At 36.8% G+C, this 23,195-nt stretch overlaps 1 protein-coding gene across 1 annotated transcript in view; it reads right to left on the bottom strand.

Moving 5' to 3' along the window:
- TfIIFalpha (transcription factor IIFalpha) overlaps nt 1–23,195 on the bottom strand; it is a 177,239-nt gene that overhangs the window by 36,174 nt on the left and 117,870 nt on the right. Inside the window, exons 8-9 of the mRNA XM_067136495.2 lie at nt 22,876–22,996; nt 18,234–18,339 (exon numbers count right to left, since the gene is read on the bottom strand). Of these exons, the coding sequence (XP_066992596.1) occupies nt 18,234–18,339; nt 22,876–22,996 (227 nt within the window). The remainder of the gene's footprint in view (nt 1–18,233; nt 18,340–22,875; nt 22,997–23,195) is intronic.

The following is a 23,195-nucleotide window of genomic DNA, read 5'->3' as shown; positions in this document are numbered from 1 at the left end:
ACAGTCTTGAGAAAATGTTTTGTCATAACAAGGACTAGAACTCCTGGCCTTCAAAATAGAAATAGACTCCAGAGATTCAATGGATATGGATGATCTGAACTCTGTTCTATTTTTCTTCACAAAGCTGAAATCAGGTTCACATTATGCATTGCTATGGGGTATGGTGAGAATAGACAGCATTACTCTAGAAATTCGGTTATACTTAAGAAGTCCATATTGTTTCTTTTTCTTCCGAATCAATTTACTGCAATTTTTATGTTTCTCTTTGTAGGCTTGCTCTATAACAGGATCTCTATTAGACTGCAACCATTCTCTATGTGAAACCATTACTTCACTCACTGCTTCCTGACATGTTGCATCAAACCATTTCTTTTTAGTTTTACTCTTTTTAGGTAAACAACTCTCTGCTGCTGATAGAATACACTGTTTAATATTATTCCATTCTGTATTGCAATTTACCTCTACCTCCTCATTATTCTCTGTAAGTGTACTATTATATAACAGTCTGTATCTATTTTGAATTTCAATATTATATTTTACCCTGTCCTCTGTTATTTTTAAATTTTCCATTTCATATTTCTTAATGAACTCAGAAGAAGACTTCAGTGTAGTTTTCAATTTAATTTTGATTGTTGCAATCACTAAATTGTGTGGTCAGTTCCCATTTCAGCACCTCTAAAGGATCAGACGTCAGAAATAGCATGTCTATATTTTCTATCTATAAGAAAGTGGTCAATCTGATTTGCTGTTTTGCCATCACAGGAATACCAAGTTTCTTTATGTATCTGTTTGTGAGGAAAAATAGTACTACTGATGATCATGTTAGGTGATACAGCAAAATTTATCAGCCGCACTGCATTTTCATTACAGTAAAACCTCGTTAATTAGAAGTCGTTGGGACACAAAAATCGAGCTTCAAATTACGTGATTTTGAATTAACCGCCAACACGTACTTCGGAAATGCCAACCCTGGCAGCATCACAATATATTCCGTTACTGCGTGCAATTAACCTTGATTTACAGTTTAAAGCTCTCAAATGCCACGGAAAAGAACTATTTCCAAAATGTATCCAACAAGGTGCATTTACAGTATTCAAATCATGCACTTGGATAACTCACTGGCAAAAATAACCTCATGTAATGAAATCAAAAGAAAGAAAACAAGTGCTTTCTTCATTGGATTACTGTATTGTATACATTTTAGATGCCTTTTGCTTGCACGGCAAGTACCCAATGCCCTTAAAACATCACGGCTTATCGAACTTTCCTATGACGAGGGGAGAAAGTCTCTCGCTTCTGTACAAATTAGAACAAAAGTACAGTGACTATACTTGTACAATTTCCCACCACGGCACTTCTAAAACCCATTAATGCGTGCAATCACCTTGATTCTCAGTTTAAACTTTTCAAATGCCATGGAAAACACTATTTCAGAAATGTATCCAACAAGGTGCATTTACATTATTCAAATAATGCACTTGGATAAAACAATGGCAAACATAACCTCATGCAATGAAAAGAAAAAAAACACAATTCAAAGACGAGGAAAAATTGAGGTGTTATAATTAATGAATAAACTTGAAGTCTGACGGTGTATGTCTTCGTGTATCTGCATAATATATTTGGACTTTTCGTATGTGTTGTTGGACCATATGCACGACGCATTTTATACTTCTATGTTGGTAACATACTGTATTCAACTGCCTGAAATGTGTACGTTAACGCCATCTATGCGCGCGCAGTGGAACTTGTAGTGAGTTTGAACACTGATAGACAGATTGCGTGTGACTCGCTAGACTGCTATGTGTGTTGGGCGCTTTAAGAACATCTGTCTGGTATTTGAACTCGCTGGAAAATGACGCTCATAACTGGCTCTCCGATGCCAGCTGGCGTATTAAACATGCCTAGTTCAGGCATTGGGTGAAAGGCATTCTGTATCCCTTTCAGGGATTGTGAATTGTAAATAATATGTATAGCATTAGTGTTTAGTATGATAATGGTGAGGTTGTAGCTTTAAATGTAGTGTTTACCTTGTGAGTGATAGTGATTGCTCGGTTGCTTAATTCATTATGGATTATATGGTAATGCAGTTTTCTTCATTTACGTAAGTGACGCCCTTATTTATTTGTTGATAAGCTTTTTCTAAAATTTGTGTGTGGCTCGTTGTTTGGTGTTCATATGTTTTTAAGCAAGGCGTAATTTATGTCGTTCATGTTCGTCATGTGGACTTGTATTTTGGAGCCGTCGTATGTGCATTGTGGTGTCCGATGTACTCTTGGTGTGTTTTGATTGTTTGCCATCTTATTTTTCATATTATTTATTTTATTTCTGCTAAATTTTTGTGTGTATTTCTCGTGATGTTCCCTTCATGCTGGTTTGTTTTCATTTGATTTATTGCTGCCCGTGCTTGTAAATTCAGCCAGTGTTTTGACGTTAAATTTTATTGCGACCTCTTGTTCTATTTATTTTCATTATTTTAATACGGGTTAGTTTCTCCCCTGTAACTGTACATTTTGAATTGTACACCGAGCAATCTCTGTTGACACTAATTTTTCAAAATAATAGTTATTATTAAAAGTAATTTAAGGTAGATAGTTATATTTTTTGGGCTATTTGGGGACAGTAAAGTTCGGTATTATTCATTTTATGTGTAGTGTTTCTGTAGAATGTAAGGACATTGTTAATGGAGGGCTTTAATAACGTTCGTGTCATCATTCTTGCATTATTGAGTATCCTTATCTCTCCTCGAACCGTGTCTGCTCTGTCATTGTTGATTAGCTGCTCTTATCTTTCCCTGGTCGTTACGTTACTGTTGCATTGTTATTATTATGATTATTATCTTATCGCGTGTGGAGTCTGCCTCTGGATGCCGTTGTGCACGGATCTCTATTGTTGTTGCTCTCTTACGAGCGTGTATTTGAGTATGTGATTACTAACATTTTGTATTACCTGAACGGTTCTCTCTTGAAGTGTACAGCATATGAATGATGATCTCTTGTTTCTTTCTGTTTGTGGGCTAATATTGGTGGTGTCTAATTTTACTATGCAATACGGTTCTATTTTTGGGGGTATGCTAATGTGACTGATATTTTTTGTCAAGATATGTCTTGGTGATTCATTTCATGCGACGCATTTTATATTTTTCTATTTCTGGTATGCGTTCGGTGTGGTGAACCCTCCATTAAGAATGGTCCTTAGACAATTTATTTAAGTGTAGATAGCATGTAATATGGTACATTTTTGGTCTATTCAAGGAGCTCCTTTCTTAGTTAGGTTGCTAGGGTTAGTATTTCGTTTTTAAAAAATTTATATTTTCTTAAATTTTGTACTATTTACCTAAATTATTTATTTATTTATTTAAATTAAGAGATAGTATATTTATTTGTTAAAAACCTTGCCTTAGGATTTATAAATTATTTATTCTAATTTAAAAAGCACTATATTTAACCAAATTTCTCTTCCTTAAAAAAAAACAGAATGGTAGATATGACATGTATTTATTTTTATTTACTTGAAACTTCAAAAATTTCTTCCAACTAGATAATATTGATTTTTTTCTCCTATTTATTGCTGCTAAAGATGTAATAGTTTGTATTAATTTTTGAATTAATTATACAGTAGTACAGTTGTTTTTTGAAAAGGGTGTATAAATTTTTCTTGTAGATGCTTGCTCTGGTTCCCTTGTTGATCCCACCCCTTTTAGTTCCTTGGGAAATGGGTCCCTTGTGTTAAATATTCACTCTTCCAAATTTAAATTTATTCTGTGATAGTGATTGCTCGGTTGCTTAATTTATTATGGATTATATGGTAATGCAGTTTTCTTCATTTACGTAAGTGACGCCCTTATTTATGACACGTCTGTTAGGCAGGTCGCTGTGGTGTCTCGTCTAGTATTGTTTGAATAGCGGCCAAATGCAATGGTGCGTCAACTAGACGTTCACGCCAAATATGAGGTTGTGCGACAATCCGATTCCTATGGGCCAAAAGGAAGAATTGCACGGACATTTAGTGCTGTGTATGGGGAGCGGGCCATTTCCCGGCAAGGTATCGTAAAGTGGTGTCAGCAATTCGAACCTGGATGCACGGACATCACAGACAACTATCGCGAAGGCAGGCCCGCAACGTCCAGGACCCGTGCAAAGGTCAAGAGTGTGAATGCGATCATTAGACAGAACAGGCGCATTAAACTGAGAGAAATCGCGACGCAGCTGAACATGTCGTATGGCAGTGTGTTCGCCATTGTTCATGAGGACCTTGGATATCGTAAGCTGTGTCAAAGATGGGTCCCACGTCTTCTCACCGATGAGCACAAGGGATGTTTCCAATCCTCCCTGGCATTTTTGCAACGCTATGCCGCAGACGGCAACGGGTTTCTGCGGCGAATCGTCACAGGCGACAAAACGTGGGTCCACCACTTCACCTCCGAAACAAAGCGAACATAGGTGGAATGGGTGCACCCCTCATCACCACAACGAAAGAAGGTCAAGGTTCAACCTTCAGCCGGTAAGGTTATGGTGACAGTGTTCTTTGACATGGCGGGTTTGCTGCATGTGGAATTCATGCCGAAAGGAACGATGATCAACGCGGTGTCGTATTGTCAAACATTACACCGGTTGTGTAAAGCGATTAAAGAGAAGCGCCGGGGGAAATTGAGCGCTGGTGTGATTTTGTTGCATGATAACGCAATACCTCACAAGGCCTGCCAAACGAGAGAACTGCTGCAGCGTTTCAAGTGAGAGGTCTGGCAACATCCACCTACAGTCCCGACCTAGCGCCATGTGACTTTCATCTGTTCGGTTAAGCACAAAACGGAGCTCGGTGGTCGATGTTTCCAGACCAATGAGGAGGTGAAGGCCGCTGTCTCCGAGTGGTTGCAGAACGCTGGAGGAAATTTCTGTGCATCCGGTATCGACAAGTTGGTTGTGCATTCGCAGAAATATTATTTTATATATATATGCTATGCTAGTTGCTTTACGTCGCACCGACACAGATAAGTCCTATGGTGACGATGGGATAGGAAGGGCCTAGGAGTTGGAAGGAAGCGGCCGTGGCCTTAATTAAGGTACAGCCCCAGCATTTGCCTGGTGTGAAAATGGGAAACCACGGAAAACCATCTTCAGGGCTGCCGACCTTGGGGCTCCGCAGAAATATTTGGAGTCTCTTGGAAACTATGTGGAAAAGTGACGTTACAGTGTATGTCGTTATAGTCGTGTTGCTGTTGTATAGGTGGTGTAATAAATGGCCATAACTGGGAAGTGCAACTTTTCTGATCTGCCCTCGTATGTTGTTGCTTCCTTGTTGTGATATGCTTACCCATGGTGTCACTAGCCGGACACCATTTTGATATCACTTGAGTGAGGGGGCGTGTCAAAATTATGCTGGCTCCCCTGTGCAAATGCCTTATCTTTTGGATTACTGTACTGTTTGCATTTTTAGATGCCTTGTACTGGCATGAAAAGTGCCCGACGCCCTTAAAACATTATGGCTTTTCAAACTTTCCTATGATGGGGGAAGGAAGTCTCTCGCTTCCGTGTGCACTGCATAACAACACAGTACATTTCCCGGCTGGCTATTCTCTCCTTAAAAACCATAAGTCTGTTTGGCCTCAGCATTTAAAACATAAAACAAACAAACAATGCAGTTTCATCGGCACTGACAATATTGTTTTGTGCGTACGAATTGATTATAGACTATAAGCCACGCTTTTTCACCAAATGTCGGCATCGCCAGTGTTCGCAGTTCGCGGATTTTACCTCTCCACACACTGCCTGCTACGTGATATTGTGGTGTTCCTTAAAACGCCGAATACAAAATAATTATGATTCCGCTCGAACATAGCAGATATGAAGCACACTGTAGACATGCCGAAGTAGGTGAAAATGCGCACAAAGTTGCCCGTGAACATTGCGGAAAATGCATTCTTTCATGACGCAGAGAATATCTGAATTTAAATTACTCTGTAACATACTATTTTTTTCAAAATATAAAGGCAGTTTCGAATTAAAAGTCTGAATTTCGGTAACGGGACCGACATTGTTCTTCGAATTACGAATTATCTGTATTTCGAATTAAACGATTTAAATAACATGCAAAACCGCACCTCATGTTACCGAGAGCAAGAGCTGCTTCGAATTAGGCAAAATTTTGAATTAACCGATTTCAAATTATCGAGGTCCTACTGTACTTTCATTATGCAGGCTTTCTGCAATGATAGTGGGTTGGAATACTTTTCCATATCATGTATATCTGCTCCCAGCAATCTTGTTTCCTGTATTGCTGCAACCACAATTTCGTATTTTTCTAACTGCTGACTGAACATTCAAAAAATCCAGATTTATACATAGTTCGTACATTCCATGTACCAATTCTCATATCCGATTTCCAGCCAATAGTCGTCTTATTATGAGCATCATAATTATATCATCCGAGGCATATGTGAAATTTTCGTAACAAGCATTGTTTTCCACAAAAGGGTTGTTAACCCATGTGCAACCCCCAACCAGGAGGACCAGTCCAGTTCTTTTCTTTTTTTCACGGTAGGCATTTCATTTCTCTACTACCCTCCAACTTTGCTGACTATAAAGCTGGTGAGCTTTCCCAATACCAATGGGATGCACCCGACAGAGGTAAATGACAAATCCCCATGAATATATTGACGATAATTACTTGTATCATTTTTGTTTTAGAGGCCACAGAAAAACCCACATGAAACAATTATTTTTATAAGATGTATAACACCATCACACCATCACAAAATAATATACGAGAATAAATTTTTGAACATTTTGGAAGCATAGTTAAATGTTAAAATTTGTTTACACATACTGCAACACCTGCCTCGAAGCGAATGGTGAACTGTATTTTACATTTTTTGAGTCTGATATCAAGAAACTGAGAGCATCAAAGCAAACTCAACAATCTCATTGACAATGTTTCCACTGGCTAGTGATCTATGTAACAGTTATTACAGACTATTCAGATAACAGAAATATTATAAAATGATGAGTTATACTTGATTAACAACTATATTCAATATGTCACTTTTTAGTATGTTCCTAGCTCCTGCCATAAGGAATTTAAATCAGCGTTCTCGGTCACGTTGCACGCACAACACGCCAGCGACAACTGGCCTGGGTAAGGATTAGGTAGAGAACATCATTTCATGGCCCAGACTATGCAGCAAGGTAGCATTTATTAAAAACTATTTATTTATTATGTATTTATTAACCCATCAAGCTGGCAATTTAATCCAAAGCTGCCCACTTTTCAGGCAGTATTTAAATTGAAGCTCAGAAGAGGTTTAGACACCATCATAGAGAATTCATAATGTTTAATCTACGAAATATAACATAATGAAAATTTTAGGACTACTTGCCGAGATAAGTCAAATATTTCTGAGCAATATATGTGACAGCTGCTGTTTAGGGTTGTCCATAATCACACGCAATATTTACAAAAATATATAACGGAATATAAATTTTTATTCCAAGTCTGCCTTTCCACAGTGTAAGGGACCCGTACATAGAAACATTTTCGGTGGGAATGTAGGCTGTCTGAAAATGTCCGTTTATAATTTCCAGGAAAGGCTGAATTTTGAAAAGCTTTTCAGTTCCTGTGTATGTATCCCGTGTAGAATTATCAACAAATTGTAAATATCGCAAGATGAGTTAAAACCTGCGCCTTGCCATTGTTTGAGGGAATGTAAGGGTTTCTAAAAATCCATCCCTGGTGAAATAGCTCTTCAGGGTGGGCTTCTGTCCACATGAACATTACAAGCTCCAAGAACACATAAATGTCCTCCCCTGTAAGGGCGCGCCAAGTATACACTCTGCCGCATACCTATTTGTTTCTCGAACAACTACGTCAATCACTTTGTCGTCGAAAAATAGCTAAAAAGATTTAAAATAGACGTGAAATGCTTTCTTATACCTGGCACACCCATGAAGGGGATCTTCCGTGTGCTCGTGACTACTACCTATCGCTTCAACCACAGAACAGCGGACGAAGTTATTATGGCTGAAGCTATTTCTTCTTCATCATCTGTGCTGTCTACCACTTCTCCAGCAATCTCTTGCTACGCATGGTCACTGCCCGTATCACTACCAAAAATATTGCTTCCCGATACATCACTTCCACTACTGTCATCTATCAAACCAATCATCTCCGCGCCCGTAAGAGAATGAGATGGCCCTGCCATTCCTCTGCGACTGAGTAGCCGCTAGCCTGCAAAGCAAAAAAATATCTGTGCAGCATTATTTGCTTTCAGTGCTTCCCCTTCATTAAGTGGCAAGAATTTTCAAGTTAGATATAGTTCACAAAATATTCTCGACATGGCAGGAAAGGACGTGATACCTTTTAAAGCAAATACCTTGAAACTAAATAGAGCATGTCTCATGTTCTATCCCTTATCAATATGATTCAAAAGCAACAGATATCGATCAATGTCGTATTAGTTCTAATTACGAAACAGATGGCATGAAAGTATGTAATTTCTCGATTCATAAGGTGAAAACAAATCACACGAAGCAGCAGTGTTACATGAGTAATAGGCATTCTAACTCCCGCCTGCACCATCTGTGTGTGGTATGTCGAACCGGCTGAATGAGTAGAATCTTGCGGACGTGATATGTACACTGAACCAGCCTGAGTGGTTAAATATCCTGACAGTTTGAATGCTTTTGTACACGAGTATATTAGGGTGACAGTTTTTTTTTTTTTTTTTTTTTTTTTTTTTTAATTATTGGTCCTCGACACAAAATTAGGAAACTAAATTATAGAAGATGTGGTGAATGAACTTAAGGAACTGTTTGTAGCAGCAGAATTTCCTAAATAGATTATATAATGGCTTTGAAAATTCCACATTACAATTCTTTAGGTGACACTCAAGTTCGAATCTTGTCCTTCCAAACAGGGCACAATCAAACAGTAAATGGTCCACCGTTTCTAAAGATCCACAAAAGCACAAGTAATCACTTGCAATGTTAATTTTGAAGCATTCAAAGTAGCACTTAAACTTTCCATGGATGGAGAGAAACTGAGTGAGAGTTAATTCGGGCACTAATGTTCTGCACTGGGATCGGCTGTGTATGTCGGGGAAATAATTTTCTTGTGACAGACCCTTTTGTGCTTAATTCCAGAGGTTTTACACTGTCTTACTAGATGTGTTTTGATTTGGCCTTTTGCATAGTTTGGGAATGATCTGTTGTAGGTGATTTCTATGTTGGATGAGGAGGCTGCTTTTTCGAGGATGTCTGCCTTTTCATTTCCAGGAGAACCGGTGTGTCCTCGAATCCCGGAAAGACAAACGTGGGAGCACTGCTACGGCCTAGATCTTATAGTAGCAGGTATTGGATTGACATTGTGCTTGTCACTGATTGTGTTCAACGCGGCCTGTGAGTCACTTAGTATTTGAGCCCTACTACTGTTGTGTTCACCCCACTTTCATAGGAATCTGTATGTGGGGAGGCTGCCAGTGTCAATATCAATTACTGTTCAGACATGGAGAGATACGACACTGCCAGAAATCTTAAAAGGACTATAGCCCTGATGATGTTTTTAATGGAGATGAAGCGGGGCTATTTTTCCTGCTTCTTTCTGATAAAACATATGCGTTCAAGGGTGAGAAATGCGATGGAGGTAATCTCGGTAAAGAGAGACTGACAGTGTTATGCTGCAATGAGAATGGTACAGAGAAATTGACGCCACTCATAATAGGGAAATGGAAGAATCCGAGCAGTTTTAAGAATGTACGTACCTTTCCATGCCAGTACACGTCAAATACCTATGCTTGGATGACGTCGTCAATTTTTGAGAACTTCTTGCAATAACTTGATGTCAGAATGGGAGTGCAGCAGAGGAAAATTGTATTGTTCATTAACCAATGTCATACCCACTCAACTGATACATCTTATTTGAGAATTGTACGTCTAGTGTTTCTTCCCGCATACTGTACTGAGCCGTTTCCATGTGGAATGAGTGCCACAGCGCGATTGACGACAGCGAACACGAGGTCCGGAAACATGGCGCCGGAACAGTCTGGACATGAACTCAACTACATGTGACGAAAACACGAGAAAGTGAGCGTGAAGATAGAGACTTTACATTCATTTTTGAGCGGAAAGATGTGTAAAATCATGTATATAAAATGTTAAATTTAAGCTAAATGTAGAATATAGAATGTATTAAGTAAGACGAAACCAAAGATCATACAAGCTGGGTAATGTTTTATAATGTAAAACAGCAAGAGTTGGTAAGAGTGACGGTGGCGACATCTAGGTATCGATGGACATAAGTATGTACTTAAGATTAACTTCCACATCTAGTATGACACACTTCTGTTCTATGTCTTTATTTGGATGAGAAAGGCAGAGTATGGATTTTTGCTATTGTTGTTGATGTAATGGTAGTGTGCAGTCGATATATGTGAAGCTCAAGGAAGGTGGTTGTTAAACAAGCGAATTATTGGTATATATTAATAGAAATCAAAGCGTATGCAAGTTGAGTGTATAAAGGGAGGTATAATATACGACGTACGCAGTAAATGAGTGTTCAGATGTTTCATCTTAGGTCTGACACTAGACTCATCAGAGTGGGATGTGTCAGACCCTACCCACTGACGCTGGGGTGTATGCAGGTGAACTTATCAGTAGCCCATTATAAGAGGCACAGTCTGATAACTGTATACGGGAGATAAATCTCCACAATAGAATTATTGCCCGCCTAGCAATTCTGTTATAGGAAAATCAACGTGGTACTTGAAAAAGAATGTCGGTATCTTATGAATAGTTACATACAGCTGGAAGTATATGCATTGTTAAACTTAACAATGAATTTGTGTATACTTGATAATCTAATGTTAGCCTTTTTCAGGTGTGATCTACATGAGAGTGAGATAAAAATTACAATGATGTACCCAGGTAACAAATACGAAAACATGGAGAGCTAAATTGTAAAAGCGGGTCCAGCTGACACTATGGCGTGGTTACGGGGAAGGATTACATAGACCATGCGCTTCCTCCACCCTGGTCTTCATCTTAATAATAATGCTTTTTCATGTTTCATTGTATTGCATTTCTTAGTAGTCATCATGTAGATAGTAGTGTAAATACACATCCTGAAGTAGTTCGTTAAGACGCGAGAATAAGCACACAATGAGTGATTAGATATTGAGTTAGTTGGCCTGTAGTAATTTATAAACGCGTTTGGTGACATGGTGTTAGAAATTTTACGGTATCTTGTGAGTGTATGATTGTTTATGGTAGAATTCGACGTCGGCACTGTTTACATTGTGTTGCATCGTAATTACTGAAAGGTACAAGGTACACGCTTATGCGTGCACATGTGACATGTGTTACAGCAGAAATTGAGCATATTTATTATGAAGTAAATACCGGTAACACATGGGTAATGGAGATGTGATTTGTTTCGAGTAGCGAGATAGTGAACTTCGTGAATTCAAGGGCGAATTATTCTTCGAATGATTAAATGCAGCATGTTTACTATGATTATGATAATGAGAAGGAGGCTACGGCATATCATGGTATCAAGGAAGATATTGTACAGGTAAGTAATACAATAAACAGTGAAGCTACGAGTAATAATAAGAATATGAGTCGACGTGAAGTGAATATAGTAATGATGATGTGAGTGCCAAGCGTGTATTAAGTGCAAACAATGGTGATAGTTATTGTGGTGGTAAATAACTCAGTGCAGTGTGATATCGAGGTATGCTAATGAGGCGTGGGTGAGCTCACGTGTATTTAAGTGATTCATATAGTGAAATGTGCTGTGCAATGAAAGTTGTGAAATAATTTGAGATGTGATAGTGAAAGTTCACCGTGCAATTCGTCACGAAGAGCATGCCATTCAAATGTGTTATGGTTATTATGGAACTAGATCATGTAAATGGATACGTAATGCTCATATATAAGTGTATGCTAAGATTGTAATGCTCATATGTAAGTGTATACTGAGATCATAATGCTCATATGTAAGTGTATGCTAAGGTAATGATGTTGATGATTACTAATTGCGATGCGATGTTGGTTACTGTGATTCAATCTATTACCACGACATTCCGGATGCCGTATTTGAAATCCACGTTCCGTTTTTACGATTGTCGGCTGGTACGATAGCGATATGCTTGCGGCGTGTAGGGAGTTTACCACACACATGGCTGCGAGGATACGTACCATGATATCAGTCAGGTTAAATGTAGAACTTCATGGGCATAGTCATTAATTTTAAGTAGTAGGGATATCATGTGATGCTGATTGACACATGAGTGTAAATATTTCTTACTGTTCCATGTGTTGTTTTGCTATCATTCATTTCATGCAGCAGTGTTAAGTCAAAGTGATCCTCGAAGGTATGTGTGAGGATGGGCGTGCAGTTATTGTTGCGTTAAGACGAGCATCCTCAGGACAATATAATTTAATTAGGATATAGTAATGATCACTGATATCAGTTAGGGTAATTAACACATGAAAGGCATTATTGGCTGGACTTATTCAACGCAAATAAAAGCAAAACTCCCTATAATGTATGCCTTGCACAAAATATGACATGAAGGTACCCATTTCAATGAAATTAAGCAAAGAATATTATCAGATAGGTTGATTCATTCAGACGGAACAGGTTAAATGAGATCTCAAAAATGGTTATCAATTCCAAGGTTAATGTTAATAAATAATTGTAAACTTGTGTTCGTGTTCACGACTAGCGCTTGGAGAATAAGAATTGCTTAAACCAATACCACTGCATTATGTTGAGATAGGGACAAGTCAATTAATTCGTTTCGATGGAAATGATTTCAAAAGTTAAAAGTTAGATTACACTTTGGTTTCTTCTTAGTTAGCTAGGGTTATTTCAATGAATAAACGGAATCCAACCCAGAATATCTCCATCCTGTCATTAATAATTAGCCGTAAATAACCCCACCTGTAAACCAAATCAAGGTCTAACCTCATGGCCACAATGAATTATGAGAAACTCTAACCACAAAAAAGAAACAAAGTCAATGTTGCTACACGCATCGTATAAGTCATGGAAATAGGAAATCCAAACAGAACAGCGACGAACTGGAAACCTCAATGCATAGACATGTCATGAAATTGAAGAGATACTCTGCAAATTAGACTCCGGAACTAGGTAGCCCGATAGGATTCCCAATCCGACCTCCTACGAGAGACACGATTCGCTACCACTTGAACATAGACACCTGAACCAACCAAGGTTACGTACCAATCCAGCCACTTTAACCAGCCGAGGTACTGCGACTCTCTGAAATAGCCCCCCAACGAGAAGAACCCGTCAAGACCCTGAGTGTAGAGGTCTCCCAGTGCTTCAAGAGGGCGTAGTACAAGCCATCTCCAACTGCTGGACCAGGGCATCATCAGGTGTGTGAAGCAAAAATATAGAAAGATGCTTGTGCAGAAGAGATGGCTTTCCTGGAAACGGCTTTTCGTAAAATCTCAGTTTTGGATGTCACAAATTTCTTAAAATCTGCTTGGGAATCTGTAAACAAGACCACAATTTGAAATTGTTTCTGCAAAGTGGGCTTTGTTTATTTAGACACTAAGCACTGATCATATGATGAAGAATATAGCCAGCTTGGGGCAGACAAAGAAAAGGTGAATATTGCCATGTATGTGTACCGTTTTCATCGTCCTAATGTCGGAATGAAGGTCGTCATACGAAGTTATAAGTTTGCCATGCACGGTAATGATCGCGAATATTACGTAATTGGGCCATACGTCACAAAGGAATGCATATATTAAGTAAATTAGGCCGTGATTTCGAAGTGTATACATTTTACGAGCGTGTATATATTCAAGAAGGCCGTGCACGTGACGGCAAAGATATTTATTTGATGAATTAAAGATGCCTAGATCACGGACCGAGACGGAAAATTGTCAAGGATCCATGCGGCCGTGATAAAATAATAGAAGGTTTTTCAATATTGTTAAAACAAGATCAAGAAGCTGAACAATAAAAAAATCCACAACGTAAAATCGAAATAAATTTATCCTCAAGAAATATAGCCAGTCTTCGTGTGAATAGAAAGGAGATATTATACAAGTTACCGAGTGGAGAACTCGCGAAGTGAGAGAATAAATTGGAAAACAGACATTCACAAAGGAATATCGTGAAGAGAGTTAGGAAATACCCTAACAGTAGTCGAAGTGGATATTCAAGTCCGTACAAGCAACCAAGTTAAATATTACGAAGTATAAATTGATGAGCCGAACAGAAAAGAGAATATTTACAGAAATAACTTGCAATAATTTAACTGTCAAATTGCTACTAAAGATTAATATTGAAGTATTGTTTTAAAAACCTGACATTAATTACAAGCCTGATATTTATTCCTGAGAGTATGGATATGAAACTAATTCATGGTTTGGAAATGTTTCTTTCTGTTATGATTGACTGCAACATCATGATGCAAGGCTAAACTGGATATGGAGCCGGCTGTCTGACGGATACCGCCCAGCTGTAACTGCTATTCCGAGTCCCGAGTCACAACCTGATGGTGACGTAGCAGAGGATGAAGCTGTACGACGCAATCCCTAGATGACAACATCCAGTCCGAAGCCGACCATCTAACGTCAGTGATCACAAGATAAGTTCCAAAGAGATATTTTATTTTCTTGAAATTGATATGTAGTAAATTTGTAATGATATTATAGTGTATATTTGGTACGTTGTTTAACCTAGTTCTTCGTGATAAAATCACAGACGTTGTTATCTTCGAAATGAAATTGTCCACGTTGAGCTATTATTACTAACAGGGGAATAGGTACTTCTTCCAGATTCTACAATCTATGCCATAAGATAGGAATGCGTAAAACTAAACCAGGAGAGTTTTGGAATGTAATTTCTAACCATTATGGGATAAAAACTTCGTATTTAAAGTGACGTAACCTTAAATATATTCTTGAAGAAGATAGTTGGTTTACGAATAACCTGAATGTGTTTACCGATACGACGCAATGAAATGTGAGTAGATATTAACTTATTTGATTTATATATGCATATCATTTTTAAGCTAGCGTGTTTACGCGTATGATATATGAATTTTAACCCAAAAGAGTACCATTGTAGTAAAGTAATGTGATGTTGGAATGATTTGCCGTCATGTTGGTGATGATATATGTTTACAGAGAGAATTTATGATTTGAATGGCATGTTTATGTGCAAATGTGAATAATTATTCGTCGTGATATGTTTATGAGATTGAATTATATGATATGATGGTAATTAATCGTAGTAGACGGAGAGATAGATATATTTATGAGTAACTTTGGCGGTAAATACGACGTAATATGGGCCGATGGTGATGATTACCATTTGCGGCAGAATAATAAAATGGTTATGAGTGGTATATAGGGTTAATGGTACACGCGTACGATGTAATACACCGCATATTTCGTATATTTAGGTTACCATACACTGTCTTCGGAAGAAATATCCAAATAGGAAATAAATGAAGGGAAACTTGTCGTCTTCATAGTTAATTTATACCAACGTTGTACTAAATATTACTGGAAGTTTGTTGTCAAGAATGAATTTGATTCAAATAATAATCCCATAATTTAAAATCTTTACCGCAATTACATATAAGAGTTAACCAAATGCATTCCTACGGAATCAGTGATACCTGATTAATTAATGCTAAACCCTAAAACATGTTTGGTACAATTTCTATTAGAAATACAATGATAATTAAACTTTGAACGATACCTACATTTATTTAAGATGTTATTTGAATATTTTAATCTAATGATACTTTCGAGGAGACCAATATTTTTCAATTTAAGAACAAAATATATTTGAAATAGCCATTTTTGGGCCAAAATAATTTGGAACTTACTTGTGATTACTAACGTTAAGACGCCGAAAAGAGTGAATAATGAAATAATGTTGAAATGATAATGAGGAAAATAAGCATTTTTTTTTCAAATCATTTTTCTTTATTATTTTTTTAATTATCAGTTGATTATGTATAAAAGTAACAAGAACTGTTGGACTTAAACTAAATAATGTTATTAAGAAATTTAATTAGGATTAGGGACTCAGACTTATTTTTCAACCAAAAAATTTCTTTATTATAGAAGAAGAAGAAGATAATTGATAATGATAAATATTATTTTCTTTTGTGATTCCGGAATCAAGAAATAAAATATAGATTTTCTAATTTAGAGGTTATTATTTTAGGAGATAGGCTGATATTATTAAGATTTAGGTAATTTTTGAATTAATCCATTAAAAATATTTTATTTATTTTTTTTCACTTATATTCGGATGACTGGACTTGGAAAACATAATAATGATTTTGGATGATGAATGGTACCGAGAATAATTTGTTGATATGGAAATGTGGTGCTTCAGTTGACCTCACGTTAATATAGTATTTTTCGAAAAAGTAATTTAATTATCCCTGAGAGGTGTCACGAGGCAAAGTAAGGATTACCACATCATATATTCTGATGGGAGAATTCTAAGTTACGATTTCGCTAGAATTTTATGAGGCGATAACTGCGTATTTGATGAATATTTAAAGCGAACTTAGCCAACGACACTTTGCATCAAATTTATTATGCATTCATCCATTAAATGAACTATTAGAGTGATGGGAGATTGAGGGGAAAATAGCCGGAGCAATCGTTACCCAAGTTAATGTTCATATTAAAAATGATCGTCCAATATGGTGCAAGGATGAAACTACCCCTCAGGATGGTGCATATGTTGAATGTACAGACTGTAGACGAAATTCAAGAATACCTGATGATCGATTGATAAAGACAGTAACAAGCAAGAACCCGAGGTTAAAAATGAAATTGGTGAGATCTTCACAGCAATACCAATGCATTCAGCAGCTGTAGAAGCTATGGACATAGTGCAATGTTATATGTCAAGTTTTGTTCTGGATGACAGCATAATGAATAATGTTACGAAACGTTTACAATTTGCTTTACATCGCGCTGACACAGATAGGTCTTATGGTGGCAATGGAATGGGATGGGATGGGCCTAGGAGTGGGAAGGAAGTGGCCGTGGCTTTAATTAAGGTCCAGAACCAGCATTTACCTTGTGTGAAAATGGGAAACCACGGAAAACCGTCTTCAAGGCTGCCGACAGTGGGGTTCAAACCCATTATCTCCCGATGCAAGCTTACAGCTGCGAGCCCCTAACTGCAGGGCCAACTCGTTACCAAACTTAGTACTCTTGTATGTAATTTGTAATGAAAGAAGTAGTAGTCTACTTTAGAAATGTTTCTTCACGCAACTGATGTGCAAGTTCCTCTGTGTATTTTTAAATGTGTTTCTTTATTCTGAATCAAATTCTTCGCAGTTTTTGTGTGTTTCAAAATTTTTATGCAAATACCGACGTGTATAGTTTGCATTTCAAAGAACATTTTCCCTTGTTGTTTTATTATGTTGGTGTTCTTAACATGTACATTATTTCTTTATTCATTTCATTAATTATAATTGTAAACACTTGTTTGTTTCTTTTTATTGCATTTATTTTTACGTTCAAACCTAATGTTAAATTTAATCAGCACAATATTTTTTAAACTGTTTAGCAAATTTCCTCTTTATGACTTTTTTATCGGTCCCCCCAAAAAATGTCCTAACCAGTTTTGGCTGTATTGTAAAATTTAATCTGTGGTTTGTACTTTCTGTGTCGCAAGTTTCCTTTCACAATTCATTACCCCATTTCTACAATTTCTGTTAAGTAGGGTACTGAACAAAAGTAAAGTATTTTTAAAAAGCAGCTACTATTTAAAAAACAAGGCTACAATTTACATAAATTAGTTTAAAAAGGATACACAAGTGTGTAAAATTAGGGAACACCTATCTAGCACACATACAGGTCATAATTTCTTGTGTATGTCTCCTGGGGAGAGCTCTACAAATCCTTGTATCTCCTCAAAAGCTACAGTACCTACAACTTTACATTAAAACAAAGCTACAGAGAACTATGTATCTTAACAATATTAATATGACAATAAATAATTATTCTATCAACAGTTGACAAAGTAAATGAAAATAATTCTACCTTTAACACTAATCTTGCATACTCTATGCGTAATATCACATTAAAAAATAAACACTTCTGTAAAGAGCCTATTCTTCACATTGCAAAAATGATACATATTAAAAAAAATACATAAATTACTCACATGATACAAATGCACTCTACATATACTGATATAATCAACAAATTCACCTCTTCTTCCTCATCCTCTTCTCCAGAAGATAGTAGCTTACGTAGCCCATCCTCCTCCTCAACACCCTTCAGTTCTTTATTAGCCTTTGTTTCGTGATCAGAAGCACTAAAATAGAGAGAGAAAGCAGCTATTTAATACTTCAAAACAGGTTAAAAATTTAGGTTAAAATTCAGGGAGATTGATGATGATGGTGATTGTTGTTGTTGCTGGTCTTTAAAGGTTCTAGACTTACGATTATGATTCTAAATGGAGATATTATTATCATCATTATTATTATTAATATCTGAAAAGGAAATTAGTATTAACAAACTTTTGGTTATCATTCTAAATAGAGATATGAAACATTATAAAGGTTTTTTCTTCTTTAAATCACAAGAAAGGACTGATAGAAGGACAAGAATACAGTAAAACCTTGTTAATTCGAAGTTGTTGAGACGCAAAAATCGGACTTCGAATTATGTGATTTCGTATTAACCGTCAACTCGTAATTCGGAAATGCCAACCCTTCTGGCGTCACAAGATGTTGTAGGACCCGTTACTGCACGTAATTAACCTTGCTTCACAGTTGAAACCTTTCAAATGCCATGGAAAAACAACTGTATTACCAAAACTGTATCTAACAAGGTGCATTTACATTATTCAAATAATGCACGTGAATAAGTCACTGGCATGATCATTAAGGCGCGAAGTCTATACGGTCTGACACCGTGGTTAGCCAGTTCGAGGCCCGTTGGTCGAAAACATTTTCATCATCAGAGTAGGAGAGGTGGTGGTAGACAATTTCTTATCACTAGATTGCATGCCAAAAGCCTGGGTTAAATTCTAAACCTCTCTGGAGTTCTCACATGGAGTGAGTGCCCGTGACGCTGTTGATGGTTTTAAGGGCATCGGATACTTTCCGTGCAAGTATAAGGCATCTAAAATGCATTCACTACAGTAATCCAATGAATAAAGTACTTGCACAGGAAAGCCAGTATAGATTTCTCTTCGTCTTTGAATCATGTTTTAATTTTCTTTATTTCATTGTGTGAGATTATGTTTGAGCAGACCCCTTGGTTCTATTCAACTGGAGCACGCTATGTGCTGGCACTGGGTTTCACCCTCTCCCTTCCTTCTATCATATACCACGTCATGTTGACGTCAGGAAGAGCATCAGGCTATAAAATCTCGATACAAAGATTAATCTCACTTCATACTTTACCACACAGAGAAATGGGACAAGGGTTGGACATACTGTACATACACACAAATATACAAATACATCCCAACCTGGAGGGAGCTGGACAAAGGAAATGGATGATGATGATGATAAATCCTAAAAGTAAACATTAGAAAAAGAAAAACCTGTGTACTACAGCTAGTTTTTTTTTTATATAAACACCAAAGGCAAGCATTCACACAAGTGGAGGTACATATCTTGCCTAGTGCAATGTCACTGCATTGTCCTATAAAAGAGACTTACAGCAGTGTCTCAACGGTGCATTAGCTGCCAGCATTTTGGAGAGATGTGGCTAGGCTTAATAATAATGTTATTTGCTTTACGTCCCACTAACTACTCTTTTACGGATTTTGGAGACGCCAAGGTGTCAGAATTTTGTCGCGCAGGAGTTTTTTACATGCCAGTAAATCTACCGACACGAGGCTGACGTATCTGAGCACCTTCAAATACCACCGGACTGAGCCAGGATCGAACCGGCCAAGTTGGGGTCAGAAGGCCAGCGCCTGAACCGTCTGAGCCACTCAGCCCGGCTGTGGCTAGGTTTGCCAGGTGTCCCGTATTATACGGGATTTCCCGCATTTGAGTGTCTGAAGTACTTTCTCGGGATGCCCTTTTCTTTTCACCATATTTAAACAACCCACTTCTGCCATGGTTAAAATTATCTATTTACCGATCCTGCACTTCAGATCATTTTTCTTCATCTAGTAATTCTACACTATAGGTGAACTTTTTCTCTAAAGTTAATTTAGATGATGTTCCAAATATGTTATGTTCTAAGTACATCTGGTTTGAATGCACATATTAATTTTTGAATTCTTTAAAACAAATGGAATGTTGAAAAGAATAGATTTTCAGCAACTGTGACAAAGTCAGAAATTCACACCTCACTTAATTTTGATCACTGTTATCAGAAATGTCATTACTTTATTAAGAGAGACTTGGCATTATTGAAAAAGTCTAAAAGTGAAGAAAAATACAGGTTTTAAACTTTTTATGTAGGAAATGAAACAGCAAAATACTGTAATAAATACTGTTCCAAGGAAAAGACAGGCCTGGTGGACCTCTGATTGTGATAGATTGCACGAAGAAAGACATCAAGCTTGGTTGAAATTTCAAGCCCACAACAGAAGAAAATGCCATGGACCTCAAGAATGTCAGAAAAGAATTCACCCAAACGATTAGAACAATTCAAGACAAAATATCAAAAAGATAACTATACTGAGGAAAATTATTACACAATCAATTCTAGGGACTATTACAAAGCCTTTGGTAAACAATTGCAAAAATACAACACCCCCCCCCCCCTTCCCACATCATTGTTGAAAAATAAAGATGGAAAAATCGTGCATAACAATAAGGAAAACGCAGAAATCATGGCTGAAGCATTTAACAAGCTCTTGAACAGTGATGAACCTGAAAAGCTGTTATTAATTTATACACATATTCCGATAAAAACTAAACCAGAAAATATAAACCTACCTACAGCAAAAGAAGTTCAAACAGTGCTTAAAGAAATGAAGAACTACAAAGCATGTGGAGAAGAACAGGTTTTTGCAGAGATGTGGAAATATATTGGCAATGCAACTCTTACATCCCTCCATATGATATTACAGAAGATTTGGATATCAGAAAAATTCCCAGAACAATGGACAACAGTTATAATTAATCCAATTCATAATAAAAGTGAAAGAAGTAATCCAGATGACTATAGAAGTATTTCCATCCTTGAGTGCACGTACAAGATTTTTCTCTAAGATACTATACAACTGGATTAAAAAATAACTTTATCAAGAGTTAGGTGAATAACAGAGAGGCTTCAGACCTCGGAGATGCTGCTCTGAACAAATAATAACTTTGAAACTAAACATGGCATATTACAGAAAACGAAACAAGCCACTTTCAATAACGTTTATAGATTTCAAGAAAGCTTACGACTCCATTCACAGACCATCATTATTAAAAATTTTAAGACATTTCGGACTTCACCCAAAGCTAATCAAATTGATTGAATTTACACTAACTAATACAATTTTTAAAATTAAGTTCAGAGGAGAATTTTCTGAACCATTCTTGGTAACAACTGGTTTAAGACAGGGTGGCGGATTGTCACCTCTTCTTTTTAACTGTGCACTAGAGTATGTTATGACGGAATGGTACAAGAATAACTCGAAAAATATAAAAATTAGAACCCAGAAGAATAACATACATTTGAACTGTCTAGGATTTGCTCTTCTGGCCAACGATGTTCAGGAAACAAAACAACAAATAAAAACTTTACAGGAAATAGATCAAAAAATTGGTTTGAAAATTTCATTTGAAAAAACAAATTATGCTAACTTAACTTCTGCTTGCAAACAAAATTAAGCTGGGAGACCAAGAAATAAAAATTGTAGAAAAATTCAAATATTTAGATGAAATAATCACACATAACCTGAACGAGAAACCAGCATGGCAAAACAGAATAGATAAACTGGTTACAGCACAGCATGTTACCAAGAATACATATAATAAAAAGTGTGTCTCAATAGCAACCAAATTGAAACACTACAAAACAGTCATCCAGCCACAAATTACATACTGCATGTGAAACATTATTCAAAACAACAAACACAGTTGCAATAAATAGAGTACTCAAGTTAGAAAGGAGAATAGTGAGAACCTGAGAAATTATCAAATAAACTGAGTCTGGAGACCAGATTCCAATGAGACAGTTTAGAACTGTGACTAGCACAATAAAAAAGAAACCAATATCATTCTTAGGCCATCTAATATAGTCACTAGAAAATAGAATCAGTAGAAAAATAATAGAAAAATTATGGAAGAGCAAGAGTAAGAATAATATTAGATGGATCACAGAACTTAAAGAAGACATGAGAGAGTTGCATATTACAGTAGAGATTTAAAATACAAAACAAATACGCTAAACATATTGAATGATAAACACACTAGACTACAGACAAAAATCAACAAGCAGAGAGTAGGAAGAGTGATTCCAGAAGCAGAAAGAAAATTACATTCAGAAAAGATGAAATGATATTTGGCTGACAAAAAGAAGGAAAACCTCCAAAACCCGACTAAGTTGTCCTATGTTGACTAAAAATTAAAATAAATAAATACTGTACATCTTTCCTAGTGCAATGTCACTGCATGGTCCTATAAATGTAATTACAGTACAGTAAATAATATCTCAGTGTTTTCTTGAGCAAATGTGGTCATGTTGTGCCGTGTCTCTTATCTGTATTAAAAAACCTGACAACCCTAGGTGTGGCAATCCAGCAGAGTAGCCTGCTGCTAAACTGGGATGAAATGCTGGCAATTACATGACTGAAAAGGCCTCAAGAGCTTGAATACAATATGAATAAACAAAATGTGCAAAACAACTTAAGTTGTATTGAATTTCTTTCAACCAACTCAATACTCACCTTTCAGAAGAATCTGAAATATAATCAACTTCCCTCCCTTCTTCATCACCATCATCACTTTCCTCAAATGCTTCATCATCAGGGTCCTTCTTCTTCTTCTTTTTTGCATTAGCAACATTCTCTGTTGAAGTAGAGAGAAAAGTAATTAAAAATAAAAAAGAGGGTCATTCACAATTTTCTACAGTGAGAGAAAGTATATGGACACAACAGTTGAAAATATCACTGATAAATTATGAAAATGACGTAGCAACCTTTTGAGAAAAGAAGGACTGAGGATATCAGGAAAAGTGGATTTATTAACCTTTTGGGCTCCAAGCAAT

The sequence above is a fragment of the Anabrus simplex genome, chromosome 1 (assembly GCF_040414725.1).
Source record: "Anabrus simplex isolate iqAnaSimp1 chromosome 1, ASM4041472v1, whole genome shotgun sequence".
In the NCBI taxonomy this organism is placed as follows: Eukaryota; Metazoa; Arthropoda; class Insecta; order Orthoptera; family Tettigoniidae; genus Anabrus; species Anabrus simplex.
The sequence above is the reverse complement of the archived record's forward strand: the minus strand, read 5'-3'. Positions and strand labels throughout refer to the sequence as shown.